General features: G+C 41.3%; 2 protein-coding genes across 4 annotated transcripts in view; one reads left to right on the forward strand and one right to left on the reverse strand.

Moving 5' to 3' along the window:
* The window catches only part of LOC144375302 (uncharacterized), a 59625-nt gene extending 53646 nt beyond the window's left edge, over positions 1-5979 (forward strand). The window contains exons 4-5 of the mRNA XM_078039602.1: positions 3678-3788; positions 5584-5979. Coding sequence (XP_077895728.1) covers positions 3678-3788; positions 5584-5688 — 216 coding nt within the window. The 3' untranslated portion in view covers positions 5689-5979. The remainder of the gene's footprint in view (positions 1-3677; positions 3789-5583) is intronic.
* The window catches only part of Osbp2 (oxysterol binding protein 2), a 181096-nt gene extending 164413 nt beyond the window's left edge, over positions 1-16683 (reverse strand). Inside the window, exon 1 of one of the 3 annotated variants that reach the window (XM_078039593.1) lies at positions 15989-16683. In XM_078039593.1, the coding sequence (XP_077895719.1) occupies positions 15989-16665 (677 nt within the window). In that variant the 5' untranslated portion in view covers positions 16666-16683. The remainder of the gene's footprint in view (positions 1-15988) is intronic. The other 2 variants (XM_078039591.1, XM_078039592.1) reach the window with 2 other exon arrangements.
* Between the last annotated feature and the right edge of the window lie 1740 nt (positions 16684-18423).

Here is an 18423-nt window from a genome sequence, read left to right on the forward strand (position 1 = left end):
ACATGCTACAATGTGGATGAACCTTGAAGATATTTTGCTAAATGAAATAAATCAGTTTATTTTATTTTTAATTAACTTTTCAATATCTCAGCTATTTTAATCATGAACAACATACACATATGTATACACACACACACACACACACACACACACACACACACAAACACACACACACCCTGCAAGTGATTTAGTTACTTGTCATAATTCAGCCAGGAATATTTAGGTATTTTTAGGACTAATGTGCTTAACAGACATGGAGGAAGAGAAAAATATATTTATATCTAAGTCGTTCCTTATAACCATTAAAATGCTTTTAAAATAGAAACTGCAGGAGTTCACATTTTAGACTTTATTCTGCCTTTCAGGTGATATTTCTTTCACACCATCTTTGGGGAAGTCTCTTTCCTCCAAAAGAATCTAAGAGTGTTGAGGAAAATTAGTTAAATAATAGTAATCCCATGTCAAACAGAGGTTGGCAATACAATTAAATTCTATCAAAGAATATATGCAGTTGACCTAATTAGAGAAACACATTGAACTAAATTGACATAATTTGCAAAATTTCATCAGATAGTAAGCCACACTTATAAACCCTGCCCTGCTCACAAACTAATGCATCAATATAGACACTGAGTACTCATTACAAAAAGGAAAAAATGCATAAATATGTATTTCTGTAAGTTGCAATAACTACAAATTTTAATGTTCACTTTGAAAGAAAGTACAATTCATAATAAAATGTTTAAAATGATATTGGAACTAAATAATACATGGGTATTACCATCTTCTATAATTTAGCATTTAGGTAGGTGTATAGTCTTGGTAAAAAACTTAAGCCAATCAAGGTAGGTACAGGTTATGGTTTGGATGTGAGGTGTCACCCAGAGTCTCTTGTTGAGACAATGCAAGAAGGTTTAGAGGAGAAAGTATTGGGTTTTGAGAGTCTTAACCCAATAAGTGAATTAATCTCCTGATAGGAGTGGCAACTGAAGGCAGGTGGGTTGTGGCTGGAGAAGGTGGATCACTGGGAATGTACCTTTGGGTTTTATATTTTTTCCTTGTCGAGCAAAGCTCTTTCTCTGCTTCCTGATGCCAGGTGCTAGCTGCTTTCCTCTGCCACACTCTTCCACTATGATGTTCTGCCTCCCCTTTGGCCCAGAGCAATGGAATCAGCCATCTATGGACTGAGACCTCTGAAATCCTAAGCCCCAAATAAACTTTTCTTCCTCTAAATGTTCGTGTCTGTTTTTCATTGTAGCAACAATAACAAAAAAAAAAAGCTGAATAAAACATTACATATACTTAATTTTTAACCAATTAACTCTACCTCAAACATTATTTCACTGTGTGCTCTTTTTTCATTGGGTGGGTGGGGGGACGGGTAACAGAGATTGAACTCAGGGGCACTGAACCGCATCCCCAGACTTATTAGTATTAGTATTTTATTTGGATACAGGATCTCACTAAGTTGTTTAGCATCTTGCATTTGTTGAAGCTTGATTTGAATTCTTGATCCTCCTTTCTTAGCCTCCGAGCCACTGGGATTACAGGCATGCGCCAATGCTCACGTCTCACTGTGTGCTTTCTAAAACCAGTATTTCTACTAATTGATATTAATTATGCTTTGAAATAAATCAGTTTAAAAAAGGCAAACACTGAGGTCTGGGGTTGTGGCTCAGGGGAAGAGTACTCACCTAGTACGTGCAAGACACTGGGTTTGATCCTTAGCACCACATAAAAATAAATAAAATAAAGGTATTGTGTCCAACTACAACTAAAAAATATTTTTAAAAAAGACAAATACTATATGATTCCATTCTTATGAGTTATATAAAGTAATCAAAGTCATAGAAACAGAAAATAGAATGATAATTACCAATCACTAGGGAGAGAGGGAAAAAGGAAAGAAGTGTTCAGTAGTATCGAGTTTAAAATTCACAAAATGAAAAATTCTTGAAATCTATTTTACAACAACATGAATATACTTAACACCAAAAACTGGACATTTAAAAATAGTTAAGGTAAAGCTGGACACAGTAGCACACACCTAACTAAGTCTCAGCTACTCAGGAGGCTGAAGAAGAAGGAGCACTTGAACCCAGGAGTTCAAGGCCAGTTTGGGCAACATACCAAGACCCTTTAATCTTAAAAAAAAAATAAAAATAAAAATTGTTAAGATAGTTTTATGTTACACGTTTTTAATCATTTTTTAAAAAATCACCTGGAGAGCTGGGGTTGTAGCTCAGTAGTAAAGCTCTTGCCTAGCACATGTGAGAGACTGGATTCTAGCCTCAGCACCACATAAAAATAAATAAATAAATAAAGGTATAGCATACATCTACAACTAAAAGAATATTTTAAAAAATCACACAGATACTTCTCAGAAGATGATATATAATCAATCAACAAATATATGAAATGTTCAACATCTCTAGAATTAGAGAAATGCAAATCAAAACTACTCCAAGATTTCATCTCACTCCAGTCAGAATGGCAGAGCAGCTATTAAGATTATAAGCAACAATAAGAAGGATAGCAAGGATGTGCAGGAAAAGGCACACTCATACATTGCTGGTGGGACTGCAAATTAGTGCAACCAGTCTGGAAAGCAGTATGGAGCTTCCTTGGAAAACTTGGAATGGAACCACCATTTGACCCAGTTATCCCACTCCTTGGTTTATACTCAAAGGACTTAAAATCAGCATACTACAGTGATGCTGTAGTATTTATAGCAGCATAATCACAATATTAAACTGTAGAACAAAACTAGATGTCCTTCAATAGATGAATGGATAAATAAAACGTGGTATATGTACACAATGGAATATTACTCAGCATTAAAAGAGAATAAAATCATGGCATTTGCAGGTAAATGGATGGAGCTGGAGAATATCAAGTTAAGTGAAGTAAGCCAATACCAAAGAACTAAAGGCCAAATGTGTGGATACTGATCCATAATGGGGAGGGGAACATGGGAGTAATAGAGAAAATCTGGATAAGGCAAAGGGAGGGAGGGGAAGGAGGGGGGATGGGGTAAGAAATATGGTGAAATGAAATGGACATCATTATCCCCAAGGACATGTATGAAGACATGAATGGTGGAACTCTACTTTGTGTACAACCACAGAAATGAAAAATTGTGCTCTATATGTATAATATGAATTGAAATATATTCTGCTATCATATATAACCAATTAGAATAAATAAATAAATAGAAAAAAATCACATGGAGAACAATGACAAAAAAGTGGGAGAGATTTGATTTTTCATTATCTTTACATTCCAGAGGATATTGTAACCCTGCAATAGCTAGACAATGATTTTTAAGGATGTAATTCTATATATGGCTACATAGTAACATTTTTTGTATGATAGTTGATAATGGAAAATTTGGGACTGAGAGAAATGCCAGGATCCAGGAAAAGCCTTGGTAGACATTTCTATATGTTTCTTTCATTTTCTACCCAGCAGCTAGAAAAATGGACCCCTAGAAGAGACAAAATGTAAATTAGATGAGCCTCTAATTCAAATATATTGATTATCAAAGTTTTGGTGGGGAAGAAAGTTAGGACAGTACAAGAACAAAGAGCAATAGCTTTGGACTTAGCAGACCTGGGCTTGAATTTGGCAAATCAAATTATTTGTGAAATCTCAGACAAGTTTCTTAATCTCTCTAGATCCTTATCTCCATTCGAGCCCTGGACACCATCTGCCTACAGCCCTATGAGGAGCTTGAGCTGGAACAGTCCAGTCAAATATTTTCTGAATTTCCAAATGACAGAAACTGGGTAAGACAATAAAATCATTATCATTGTTTTAAGCCAACAGATAACTGAAAAACCTAGTGCATACGGGCAACCAACCTTACCAACCAACCATTTCAGAGTTCACAAAGGAGCAACTAGCCTCCTGTGAGGTCTCCAGAGCCAGCATTTCTGCTACACAGTCACACAGAACCCTGCCAAGAAGGTGCAAGGCAGGGGATGATTTTTTCTGAGCAAAAGAACAAAATCAGAAACCAAGAGAGAGGTCCCTCCAATGCTCCCTGGCTGCCTTCACATGGAGACTGCTCATGCAAAGATCTCCAAGTGGGACAGGACAATTGCTAAACCAGGGGAGTTATGAGAGGGATACGCTTGTTGATGGGAGAAGGACTGCTTCCAATGCTAAAAGGGGAGGCTCCAGTGGTGTGGTGGAATTTCATTAGATCTAGAGTCAGATCTCAGCTTAGCCACACACTAGCACAGCCACTGCACTAAAACAAGGGCTGGCTTTCTCATCTGTACCCAGGGGATACTATATGTCTTTATTCTGGAATGTCATCAGATGGGATGACACATATATATGCACCTTAGATACCATTAAGTGCCATTAATTTGGCCATTTTTAAAATCAAAATCAATAAAACAAGGAAAAAATAGAGGGTACTGTTACATTCCAAAATTTTCTGTCATGTTTTGAATTTTTCTTTGAAGAACCAAAGACCTTAAATCCAGATAGGATGGCTTTGCCTGACCCATGAAGACATGGAGTAAGATAGGACACTTAGGTTTGTACCTCTGTCTCCCCTCTTCTCAAAGATTTTTGCAAATCAAGGTAGACTGATGTCAAGGAAAATTTCTGTTTTCCTATGCTTCATCTTGGCCAGCCTGCCAGTTGTAGTACAGTGCTGCACAGTAATGATAATATGAGCAAAGCAGTACTCTCACTACTACTCAGGTTAACTGTCGATCACTTACCAAGTTGGTGTCATCCAGGTCAACCTACTTAACCTTCTAAACCATCCCTCTACCTCAAATGTGAAAATAAAATAAGAAAGATTTATTTATTCTTAGGCTATGGTAAGCATTCAAAAGGATTTATGACCCTGGGTATCTTCTGTCTATCATTCCAGAGAGAAGTTCCAATGGCTGCCCTTCCCTCTGCTGCCCAGGAATGGGGGCAGGTGCCAGGGATACTGTTTGGGGGATATTCACAACCTCATACATGGACAGTTGGGGCCTGTCTGCATGGTTACATACACAGTTAAAAATTGGGCAGCACTCAGTAACTAGCAGTTTGAAGCTGAGGTCTCACAGGAAACCTTAAATTAACCAGTATGTTCTGGAATTTAATTTAACTGACTTTTTAATTTTAATTGAGTTAATTTAATCGATTTTATACACTTGAAAATCTTCCTGAAAAAAAAAAAGTAAGTCTGAGTTTCTGCCAAAGTTCAGGAACTCACCTCTGTGACATATGACACATGGAGGATATTCGAGGGATATGTTTCTAGATGAATAAATATGAGAATGGAGAGCTGGGGTTATGTCAATAGTGACTCCAAGATACTTGCTGTATGTTGAACAAAGTGATAGAGTTACATGTAGTTGAGCCTTAGACAAAACAATCATACATTATGTACACTAGTTTCCCCATCTATAAAATGGGGGTGGTCAGTTCCTACCCAGTCATGAAGTGAGTGAGATGGAGAAAAACAAGCATCTCCCAAACCACAAAGATTCATGAGCATATCAAACATAATTTCCTGCAGTGTTCTATTCCTGACCAATGTGTTTGCTTTTTATTCCATACAATGTGCAGAAGGCTAAAAAGATTGCTAAAGCTCATGAAACTAGCCATCTACATCTTCAGGAAGCCATTGGTGAAATGTGTGTGAACCAAATCAGCATGGAAGCAGTTGGATAGGAAAGTCTGGTATCTGGGAACTCCCAGCGGCAACCCTGCTGGCTTGAGATTGCCCAGTACATGTGACATCCTATTCAGCTCTGCCACAGGATCCCCACAACACTGGAGATGAGTGTGACCTGTTAAGAATCAAACAGGCTACCTGCCCTGTCCTGTTTTTTGCGAAGATGTTTCTATTGAGTCCTTTTGATCTGTTCCCATATAAATAAACCATGTGAGGGCTCTTTCTTTGTCAGAAGCTGCACCCCTCTGGTCAGCTTGGCCCGTCGCTGCCCCCACCCTGAAAACATATTTCTGGTGTCTTGGTTTATTTTGTAGTACTATTTTCTTAGCTTTCATTTCACAGCCAGCCCATCCCTCCTATAGGAACCCTTTCCTTTGCCCATGCAAGATGTGAGTGAGACATATCCTTACTTTTTTCAGGAGTCCACAAATCAACAAATGTACATCTGTCCTCTTTCAAGGGCAAATAGAGGAGGTAGGAAGACAGGAATACATTTCAGTTCAGCAAGCACTTCCTGGGTTCTTCCTCTCCCTGCCTATGTACTCTAGGAGCAATGATGTCATCCTACCAGGTGGGAGGAAATGTTATTTTTCACTATTGAAAGAGAGGACCAATCATTTTTTAAAACTTGTGAGTAATGGAAAAGAATCAAGTATCATTCTGCTTTTTCTGTGTGAACTGAATTATGAGTAACCAAATAATAAAAATAAAGATGAAGTGACAAAATTAGGCTAATCTAGCCAGGTATAATCACATACCTGTAATTCCAGTGACACTGGAGACTTAGGCAGGAGGATTGCAAGTTTGAGATCAGCCTGGGCAACTTAGTGAGAACTTGTCTCAAAATAAGAAATTAAAAAAGGGCTGGGGAAGCAGCTGCCTGGTGGAGTTCCCCTGGATCCCTATATGCAATCCTCAGTATTGTAAAAATAAGAAATAAAAAACAAAGAAAAGTATTAGACTAATCTAAGATAGATTATCACCAGCTGCTAACATCACAAAAAGTAAAGTTCCAGACATCATGAATTTTTAAAAAATATTTTTTAGTTGTAGATGGACACAGTATCTTTATTTTATTTATTTATTTTTATGTGGTACTGAGGATCAAACTCAGGGCCTCGTACATGCTAGGCAAGTGCTCTACCGCTGAGCCACAACCCCAGCCCCAGACATTATGAATTTTTGGTGGAAGAATACCCACTGCCTGATCAAGTCTCCAGATCCATCTATCAAATTAAGGAACTACATGGGACAGAGGAACATGTTAACTGACCAAAAGAGTACAATCAGCAAAACTCAGATGATGGGAAATTCTATGAGTGGACTTTATTTGAATACTAATACAAAAAAATGTTTTTTTTAAAACCCAATTAGGACATTTGAGACTTGAACTGTGAACTGATTATATATTTTGATAATAGAGAATTATTGTTAATTTATTTTAGTGGAAAAATGGTATTATGAATATATTTTATAAAATCCTTACCCTTTAGAAATTCATAATGAAACATTTATAGGTGAAATATATCTGAAATTCACTTCAAAATGATATGAGGGGGATTGAGATGAAATAATATTGACCTAGAAGTGAAAAACTATTGAAACTGGACAATAGGTGCATGGGGTTTCAAAATACTATTATCTACACATGTGTATGCTTATAATTTGTCATAACAAGTAATTTTAAACATAAATGAATAGAATCAGCTCTTAATGCCCTTATATATCCTTGGCTTCTGCTAAGCCTTAAAAAAAAAAAAAAAAAAAAAAAACGGCTAAAAAGTCAGATCATGTGTAACTCCAAGAGAATGGTCACTCCATTCTGGCAATTCAGGGACTTCCTCTAGGCTCCTGCAAGCTGCAATGTTGAGACTTTATAGTGTGAAAAAGATCAACATAACAACATGTTTTATTTTTTCTTTCTTCTTCCTTTCTTTCTGGATTGAACTAAGGCTCTCATGTGTCTAAGTACACAACTGTATCCCTGAGCTGAATCCCCCTCCCACAAAGTATGTTTTCTATAAAAATACTTCTTTGAAATTTGAAAATCTGCTAAGGTAAGGCACTATGTCCAACATCCCAGAGGACACTACACTGAGAAAACATAGCCCCTGCTCTGGTGAGGAGGAAGGAAATATTGATCTAATGGAGTGAGAAGAAACAAAAACCTAGTTATCAGAAGTGTGTGACCAAATGACACAATACACAAAAGGGTACCCAGAGGAAGAAAGGTTCCTCAGATGACTGCTAGGGAAGCCAAATGGGTCTGTGCTGCGATGACCCTGGAATTAAGACTTCCTGGCTAGCATCTCAGCAGCAACGAGGAAGCATCCTCCTGGCTGAAGGATGGCCAGTGTGAAATATTAAGGGTAAAATAAAAGACAGATGGCTTGTGGAGGGGGAATAAGGCAAGTCAGGCGGGGGAAGAATCAAGGCCAGGTGAAGGGAAGAGACAGGACAAAAAGAGGTGGGTACCTGGCTTGGGAAGGAAGTGAGTGCTATGCCTGGGGTTAGGGCTGCATCTAGTAAACCAGAGAAGCCACCCATTGTATTATAGCAGCATCCACTGCTGCTTCAAAGGACAACACAATCTGGCAACTTCCTGTGCAAGCTCAGCAATGCCATCTGCCCTCTTCTTGGTTTCAGGCAGTGGCCCAGCAATACAGATAAAACGGTATGAGTCAGGATTGTTAAACTGGTGTTAAAGGTACTGAGCTGTGGCTGAGCATGTGATGAGGTGCCAGAAGGAGGGGAGCATAACTGAGTGATCAGAACTCAGAGAACTCTTAAAAGTGGAAACAGACGCGAGAAAGCATCACACATAAAAGAAAAAAACATACAGCACCAGTGTGACTCCAAAACTCATTTATGGTTTATTCTGTTGGTGTGATTATGAAAGGAGCCTCTCAAAGTCACATCTCTACGTGGTGAATCTGGTATATGATTCAGCACACATCAAGCTGCCAATTTCAATTTCTTTCATGATGGTGTTTCTTACCATCTCCTCCTTCCCACATGTCAGTATCTGGGATAATTGTCCAGGAAACAGGACCAGTGTATATTCACTGTTGTAAACATTCCAGACTGCTCATAAGGCTCAAACCTGGATCAACAGATACCCACCTAAGGAAGGTACAAAGTTCAGTAACAGCTGAAGAATTAAAATTGGACATTCTACTAAAGGCACAAAAATACTGGAGAAGAGAGAGGTTCATGTGGTAAGTGGACTCCAGTCATACGCAAAAAGTGAGCCTCCAAAGTGCCTTGGCCCTTAGAGCAGAAATGAGTCTCCGAAGCCAACCACATGGCCAGAGACTTCACACAGAGGACACTATGCTTACAGAGCTGCAGACTAGGCTGTGTGTAGACACCCTGTAAGAGTGGGATGTGGCTTGGGCTGATGGGAAACAAGAAGTCACTCGGTAGATTGCCACTCAAAGTCAACTGTAAGTATTCACTCTCCTTGAACCAGGGTGCAGTGTTAGCCCTTACCCTGACTGACATCCTTGAACTCTGAAAAAAGGAGGGAGATCAGATCTGTTCAGAAAAGAGTTCACATAGCAAGCCTGAGACTGCTCATCTTTTGAAGGGCCTGCTTCCAAGACTAGCCCTTGGCAGGCTTCTGAACTTTGGATTTCAGGAGGGTCCCTGATGATCACTAACCAATAAGGGAGGCTCACTGTGCCTAAGCCAGTTACACATGCCATTTGTATTGAATACCTGCTTTCCTTCTAGGAATCTGGAATTTGGGTATATGCCAGGCAGAGGGTGTCCATGTGATCAGCCCCCAGCAAACATCTTTGGTTCTGGGTCCCTAACAAGTCTGCCTGGTTGGCAGTGTTTCACCTGTGTTCTCACACTTGTTGCTGAAGGAGTAAGTCTGTCTGTGTACTCCAGTGGAAGAATATCCCTGAAAGCTTACACTGTGGGTATGAGTTTTCCCTGGACTTTGTCCCATGCCTTTTCCTTTTCTTCATTGACTTATGTTTTGTTCGTACCCTTTATTATAATAAAGCATAGCTGTGGGTACAACTACATACTGAGTTATATGATTTATCCTAATCATTCTTCAAACCTGGGGTAACCCCAGTTCACCTCAGTAAGAACGTGAGATGGGTGGAAATCTATGCATGAGCTGAGTAAAAAGACTTATGTTTGAGCCTGGTTCTGTCCGTGAACTTCTACTTCTTCCTCTATATAAGATAATGACAAGGCTGCCACTACTTCACTGAAACTGGAAATCTCCCAATATTTAGAGTATCCAGAGATAGTTTAGGGTAGAGGCTTCATCTTTAATCTGTGGCCTGCTTCTCACAGAGTCATGCACATGTAACACATTCCAGGCAAACAATCAGATGCATAAAACTAATTTAAAGAGCTATAAGATCATGAAACATTAAAAGCTTAATCTCTGCTCCCCATTCCTGTAATCACTGCCAACTTAAAAAGTGACAAATCATTGAATATATACACAGATCACACATCAAAACACTTGTAACTCTGTGGAAATATAAATGGAAACCACAGGAATAAGCTATTGGTCATCAAGTAGCCTATTTGCAACTCACTCAAACCGATCAACATATCCGTATTTCCTGTCACTTTTTTGGCATTACTGGCTTAATCCTGCAATATCCAATTTATCTTCTCAATTTTATTGCAGTAAACAATTATGAAATTGAAGACAAATTAAGAAAAAACTACTTTGGCATTAACACATTTGTCTTTCTAAAATTCCATAAACTCACAGGCAATTCCCATCCATTCACTCACTCATTCACAGACTAAGCAAGCTATAGAGAGTATTTCAGTGGCAAAGCACCATACTAGGCTGTATATGGAATTAAAAGAAGATACTGAATTTGATCATAGTATCCTTTTGACACAAAGTTGTCTCTATAGGTGTCCACAGACACATCCTGTGAACTGTAAGAGAAGGAAGACCTGGTCCTTGGAGCAATCAAGGACCACTATAGATATTTCAAACAGGAGGAATTTAATGCAGGAATCTTCTTATACAGGAGATGAGACTGTTAAGAAGAGAATTCTAGAGAAAATGAGACAACCTCAGGACCTTTGGGTTGGGGAGCTAGTACCACAGCAGGGATGCATTTGCTGTCCAGGTTAAGTAAATGGGAGCTGGGACACCAACTGAGCAGAAGGCAAAGCAGTACCATGATGTGGCAGCAAGGATGCAAAGGAGGAATTAGGGGAGAGAGACAGGCAGGCTTGGAAAATCTATCTGATGTGAGATGAGAGAGAGAGAAGAAGCAGTAATCATGACTCAGAGGTTTTCAGCTATTCATAGAAAGAGGAAAGTTAGGAGGAGGAGCAATTTTGTGGGGAAAATTACAATTCATGTCACCAGAACTTGCTAAGAATGTTGGTATGCATGATGTTCCTTCACAATATGCTGCTAGTTCATTTATCACCTATTTGCAACAACTCTGTGCTAAATGGTAAGCAAATATACTTCAAACCAATATTTATACATTATCAACCAGTGTGTTCCATTTCAGCTTCCTAATAGACTCCTAATATGAAACACTGATATTTTAAATTAGAGCTGAATTCAATATAAGACCACCTCCTATGGGAAACTCATTGCCTTAACCTGTAGATTGGCATGCTCAACTTCACATTTTGAGGGATTTTTTTTTTTTTGCAATGGATGGTCTTTTCCATCTCTATCCTTCAAGTGTTATTGAAATCAACATCAAAAACATTACAATATTTCTTGGTGCCCAATCTCCACAAAAGTTGGCTTTTGAGAGTTGACCTCACTGGAGGAATGAGTATATAATTCTATCTAGAGATAAAGATGTCTTGGTGCACCATCTTCTGTTTCCTAATTTCTTTAATGTCTTCCTTGCTAATCAGCTTAGTCATTACTAAGCATAGATCAGTATGAACAATAAATAAATGCCTGTGTCTAAAGTCATCTCCTGGGAAATAAAAAAATTCATTTATAATGTTGCCAAATGAACAACTGTTATACAAGACAAAATTCTGCCTAACTTAATCAATTTTGTTGTTAATATTAATAAAAGTTGCGTTTGTAACACGTTCCCCATACCAACTTTCTGAAGCTAAAATTCTGTTTATAAATTCTTCTCTAATTTTATGAGACAAGAACTATGAATGAAATGTTTAAAATGGGAACTAACAAGCAAAACAATTGAATGCAAAGCCATATTCTCCTTGTTAGTATCTAAATAGATATATAATTAAGAGTGCCAAGAAAGGAATTAAAACCCTCAACTTCTGTCTTATTTACATTCTTAGCACATTGCTGGAAAGAAGTAGAAATCTGCTAACAACTACCCATACCTCCCAGAAATGCTTTTTATATGTGACAATATTTACAAGGAACATTTTTTATTCCTGCTAATGTGAATGTTACTAAGCCCATCTGTTAGCACTATGCGCTGTCTCACTTAGAGTGAACTTAAGCAATCAAATGAAATTCTCAAACAAAATCCAAAGCAAAAGTCCCCAAGGAAGCCACACCTAAATGAGAAATTCTTATTTGAACCCCCACTGTTTTTCTATTAAGGTAAAAATAATGGGTATTTAAATGCAGGTCAAGACTGAAATGAGATACCACAGGGAAGCCATTAGATTGGCAAAATTCAATACTGAAAATATCAAGTGTTACATAGGATATAGATCCACAGAATCTCTTATTCATTACTGGTGAGAGTAAAAAAAATTGTATAATACTTTTGGAAATAACTTGACATTATATAAGGTGAACATTCATGTTCTCTCCAACTCAATGAGCTGTGCACATAAATAAACAAGAAACTTGTTCCTACTCTCTCTTCCCCCCCCACAAACCAGTAATTGCCTCTACAACCCAAAAGAAACTCTTGCATGTGTACATGAATTTCTATAATTACTCCATAACAGAAGATGCTGGGCTGGAGGTGCAGCTCAGTGTCAGAGAGCTTGCCTAACATGTGCAAAGCCCTGAGTTCAATTCCCAACACCACAAAAAAGTTAAAATAAACGAGTCTCATGAAAATCATACACAAGCAAGACTGTACACACACATTTTTATGAAGTAGAAAATGGTTCAAATTAAAAATGTAGACTTTTCAAAACTGCATGTAGATGGGCTAAAACTAAATAAAAAGGAAAGAAAGAAGAAGATGACCAAGATTTGGGATGGTAGTTATCCTGGAGCAGGGAGACCAAAAGATGAGATGAACTGATTGGTGAGGGGAAGGGGAATAAGTGCCCACATTTTCTCCAAACACCAGGTTTCCCTTAGCTAAAAATTTTAAAATATATACATGTATAGGAAATGGCTTCCCAAAAGGAAAGCTGGCAAGAGAAATGGTTCTTGTTCCCTCTCTAACAGCTGCAGCAGAGAATCCTGCCTATATCAGTCTGTAAGAAAAAGAGATAGTGAACAAAACCTTTTACTCGGTCTTTGGCTTACAAGCACTTGAATCTTGCCTTTATACCAGCCACACACACCTGAAGAACCACTGAGAGCTGAGCATGTGGGCAGGGTTGAGAGAACACATGTTTGGTACAGACAGAGCACTCCATAAGGCACCCTGCTGCTGTCAGGATTATGAGTGACTGGCCTGGAGGACAACTGGTCCTTGATTTTGTCTGGCAGGATGGCCATGATTGGATTCAGATCAGCAGTAGAACAGGAGAACAGCATCAAACATTTGAAGCGCTTGGAGACATGTGGAAAAGGAGATCACAGCACTCTTGAGTTCAGAGAAGTGGCTATTCTAGCTCCTACAGAAGGATCTTTTCAGCAGATGGAGATTTACTCATCTCCAGTGGCTTTCAGACACACATCAGCTAGCTCGGTACCTTTGCGTAAGTCACAAAAGCTTCATTGTTCAGCCTCAGTTTCCCATTTCTGGTTGGCCTCACAAGGAACTAAATGAGAGCATGGGGCTGTGTAAATGTCAGGAATCATTCATCCCATCCAGATGAGTCAAGCAACAATTGTACCCACTTTGTAATCTAGAAATATCCAAAAATGAAACTATAGACCTGAGCTGTGCACATTCATAAACAAGAAACTTGTTCCTACTCTCTCCTCCCCACCACAAACCAGTATTTGTCTCTAAAACCTTATTAGCAAGCAGTAAGAATGTTTCTTAGACCCAGAGAATCTGCACACTTGAGATTTTCTTCAAATGCCAATTTTTTTATGTAGTTATTTTAAGAAAAGAAAGGGACCTCTTCGCTCTTCTAATGAAAACAAAGTTAAATTAAAAAAAAACTGGAGACCAGGTTTTACTTTCATTAGATCAAGGCATTCCTGTCTTTATGAACCCTGTATTCATAAACATCACCTTGACCTTTGCTTCAGTAATACCTGGTGAATAAAGATAACACAGAATTGCTGAACTCAAGGATGAGTGGGCATTAGGACACATCTGGGACAGGCACCTGCAGATTTCCATGCACAACTCCACATTTTCAGGGACAATTTGATCAAAACTGATATTGAAAACACTATAATATCTCTTGGTATCCAATCTCCACAAGAACTGGCTTTTGACAGTTGAGCTCACTCAAAAGGGCTAGGTCCAACCCAGGGTCAGAATCTCCCTCCACCAGATCCTGGGCTGGTGACCCAATGATAAGCTATGCCCTCCTCTCAAACCTCAGAACTTCTCATTTGTATAGCAGGACAACAATAGAGACTACTTCACAGAATGGTTGCAAGAATGAAATAGATGAATATAAATGTAAAGTGGAATGTGTGGTCCATAGCTAACATGCCCTATGTGTTTAGTCCCTTGCCTTCAAGAAAAAAAGTAATACTTGTACTAAATCACTAAAGGTCCCTATCATTGGATGGCTTGGTGAAATGTTCACAGACCTGACAGAGAATGGAAATTGATATTAAAACACCATTTAGAAAAGGAGCTCTTTTTGCTAAGTCTCTTAATGCTAAAAATAATATATTCTGGGTCCTATTTATGGTGTAGCTGAGTGGGCCAAGGGGCACCAATATACCACATGAGAATGCATCAGAAACACATCTCCGCTTTCTCTTCTGGCAGGAATTAAACACATGCAGTGATGCTCCACATTGGATTGGAAACCAACACATAACTTCAGTGAAGCTAACAAATTCTCAGTAGCATCATGGACTCAAACCATCCTCTAAAAGCCACATTTCTAAAAGGCTAGGAAGGATGGCATAAATCCTATAATAGGTGACCTGAAGGAATACTATTGGCTGAATGAAGCAAATAAGGTAACCCAAGTTTCAGCAAACAGCAAAGCAGGAACCCTCTGTTTATAAGAATGAAATGGAGTTTCTCAAAGTATGGTCCTGACCAGCATCATAGGCCTCGTGGGAACTTGTTAGAAATGTCAACTCTCACCCCATATGTCCTAGGCCCACTGCATGAGAAACTCAGTGGAGAGGCCTAGCACTTTGTTTCAATAAATAAGCCTGTCAGGGAATTCTGATGCACACTAAAATTTGAGAACCACTGGTCTAGAATGATCTGAGATCTCATAGTTTAAACCAGTCACTCCTAAGAAACATATTTAAGGCACAGCCAGTAAGAAAGGGAAAGAAACCCTCAGGAATTCCCCCTTTTAAACCACTTTCAATGGAAAGACAGTTCTTACTGTGTCAATTTTGGACTGAAATTATCAATTCCACATGGTTTCTGGAATAAGAAAGGACAAAAGAGAATACTTCCTGGCTCTCCACAAAATACCCAAATGGATTTCTGAAGGCACACACTGTGAACCATACATCTGTGGGTTTGTTAGTCAAAGCTCAAAGGCTGGCAACCAGCACACACCAGTAACAGTGGGAAACAAATTGGCCAACTGCTTGAGGAGGGAAAAGAAGCATTTCCCATGAGAGTGTCCCAAGCACTAAGCAAGGTAACTGTCTTCCTCAATTCCTGTTATAATGATTTTAGCTCCTGAATCAGAAGAGGACAAGGACTTTGGGTGGCTGATTCTAGCTAACTATCCACAGGCCCCACAGCTACCAAGATCAGAGAAGGACTGAGGCCCTAGATCACTCCATGATCCCACCTTCCTACTTGGCCATAAACCTAGGTTTTTCCAGACCTCATGTCCATAGGTCACATCACCTTTGCCAGAGGTTAGGGCCCCAGCCCTTGACAGTTAGCCAGAGTAGTATTAATTCTCCTGCTAAAGTACATGCTCCCAAGCCCTCCTAGGCTTGTGGCCATGGCCCCAACCCTGGAGGTCCTCCCATCACCATCACTGCAGCATCACCACCCTCCAAACCTTGGAAGTCCCACCTTGACACTTTCATACCTGTAGTAGGACAGCAGGCCATTGCCGAGCACGAACCAGCGGCGCTGGTAGCCCTTCAGGTAGTTGGTCCACTTGAGGAGCCAGCCCTTGTAGCTGTCCAGAGGCAGTGGGACCACTGGGGCACTAGGGGCCGTGCCACTCCCCGACACTGGAACTCCAAGAGGTGTCTTCGCCTGTCCTGGTCGCAGAAGAGGCAGAGGTCTTGGACACAACCCAGACTCTTTGAGCAAGGGCACGTTCCCAGATACTAAACCCTGCGCGGGGAGCTGCTCTGACATGCCCTTGAATAAGGGCCCAGCCCCTCCACCTGGACCGGGGTCTGCCCCCCGCGGCAACTCTAGCAGTTCGGATTTTGTCCCGACTGATAGACCTGACTCAGACTTCCTCTGCGAGCGAGGATCAGATCTCAGCATTGCTTCTGAAACTGGCTCCCACATCTGTCCTGACGTCTGGTCCTGTTCCGGTGCCGGCACTGGCTCTGGCTCTTGCTGGGGCTGGGGTTGGGGCTGGGGCTGGGGCTGAGGCTTGGTCTCCGGCCCGGAGCCGGACGTAGAAGCGCTCATGCCCGGCGCCGCCGTGTGGCAGGACAGGCAAGGGACAACCGTGAACAACGACGACAGCCCGCGGGAGCGGCCGCCGCAGCCGCCGCCTCGGCTCGAAGCGGCCGCTTTCCCCATAGAGCCCACCCGAGCGCGGCCCAGCGGGGCGTGGGGGCGGGGCGGGCGGGGGGCCGGGGGCGGAGCCGTGCCGTCACGCGCGCGGCGCGAGGCGGGAGCGCGCGTGGGTCCCTCCGCCGCCCCCAGCGCGCTGTGCCAGGTGCCTGTGGTCCTGCCCGCGAGCAACCGACCCGACTTGGACCTCTGTCCCTGACTTGGTCTGGCCCTTGAATGGCGCCCTGGAAACACCTGTGGGCCGAGCGCTGAGAGGGTGGACGACGCGGAAGGGAAGGCGCGCTTCAAGCCACGATCCTTGCCTGCCGCCCAACCAGTGCCAGGAGCTGGGGGAACAATGATGAATGCCGAGCCTGTCGGCTCCCGGTGCAGCTCTCTACGCCCGGCGTCCCACCCTCGACTGGGGCGTGTTCATTCAGCTCCCTGAAACCCCAGCAGAGGCAGCACTCAAAACCCAAAGGCTTACAGGGGCTCAGCCAAGAGATGCTAAAAGCTAAAAATGACGTCCCACATCCCCGTGTCAGCCATTATCTGTGTGTGGGCCACCACGACCTCCTGCCTCCACCTTCTGGGTCAGCTGGCCTCTGGTTCATGCCAAGGAAGGTGTGTGTGTGTGTGAGAGAGAGAGAGAGAGAGAAAGGGGTGGGGTGGGGAGAGGAATTGATTTTGTCTAAACCAAGGCTTTTAGAACAAGGAACACACCCCAAAATCAGATTCTTAAACTTGGATCCGCTGCATGGATATTCCTGTGGAGGCTGGCAATCAGGAAGCTTCCGCAGTAATCGTGGAGGTTTCCCTGTCCGCGCATTTTTGAGGAGGGACAGTCCATAGTTCATGGGATTATCAAAGAAGACTGTGACCTCAGAAAGGTTAAACATCATTGATTTTAAAGAATCTATCCCAACTGAAAAAGTTGATGGTTTTTACAAATGATTAGGAATATATGATGAAAAAATTATATTCACTTAGGATTTTGCCCAGACCCTTCCAGCTTAGATCTCCGTGCAGTCTCCCTTTGTCTCATCCCCAAAAGGCTTACCCTTCCCTTACCCACTGGTCCTGATTTTTGATTCTGACAAGGTGATCTGTGCAGGGACCATTTCTTACATGAAGTGGTGATCAGAAAGGAGCAGATTGGAAGGCCCTAGAACCAGGAGGTGAGGCATGAGCTGAGCAGAAGTCTCTGCAGTCTTTACTGTGAGCTCTGGAGTACAGAACCCAGGCCATCTTTGATCCCATGAGTACAATGGTGGTCTGCAAACTTCAGTGTGCTCAGTGTCCCCACCCCTGGGGAAAAGTGATTGCTTCTGGGAGCAGTGGGGCCTAGAACTGGGCGATCCTAATAACTGAGGTTTAGGCAGGAGGCAAGTTCTAGGCCAGCCTGGGCAAATTAGTGAGAACCTGTCTTAAAATAAAAAGAGCTGGGTATGTACCTCAATGGTGGAGCATCCCAGGGTTCAATCCCCAGTACTTCAAAACAATAGTAATAATAATAATTGTTTAAAGTTACCCCAGGGAAGCTGATTAGAAATTCAGTTTTCCATCCATCTCCCTGATATTCTGATTCAGTAGATTTGAGGTAGAATCCAGGAGTGTTCATTTTAATGAACTACCCAGGGCTGGGTATGCTCAGGGTCCCATCCCCAGCAAAACACACACTACCCAGGGGGTTCTGGTGTGGGTAGATCATGGTCACATTTGTATGGACAGTGATATAGAGGACAAACACAGAAGGCTTTGGGAGTCAGATCCACCAAGGAAATC

This window comes from Ictidomys tridecemlineatus, chromosome 2 (genome assembly GCF_052094955.1).
Source record: "Ictidomys tridecemlineatus isolate mIctTri1 chromosome 2, mIctTri1.hap1, whole genome shotgun sequence".
NCBI classification, from domain to species: domain Eukaryota; kingdom Metazoa; phylum Chordata; class Mammalia; order Rodentia; family Sciuridae; genus Ictidomys; species Ictidomys tridecemlineatus.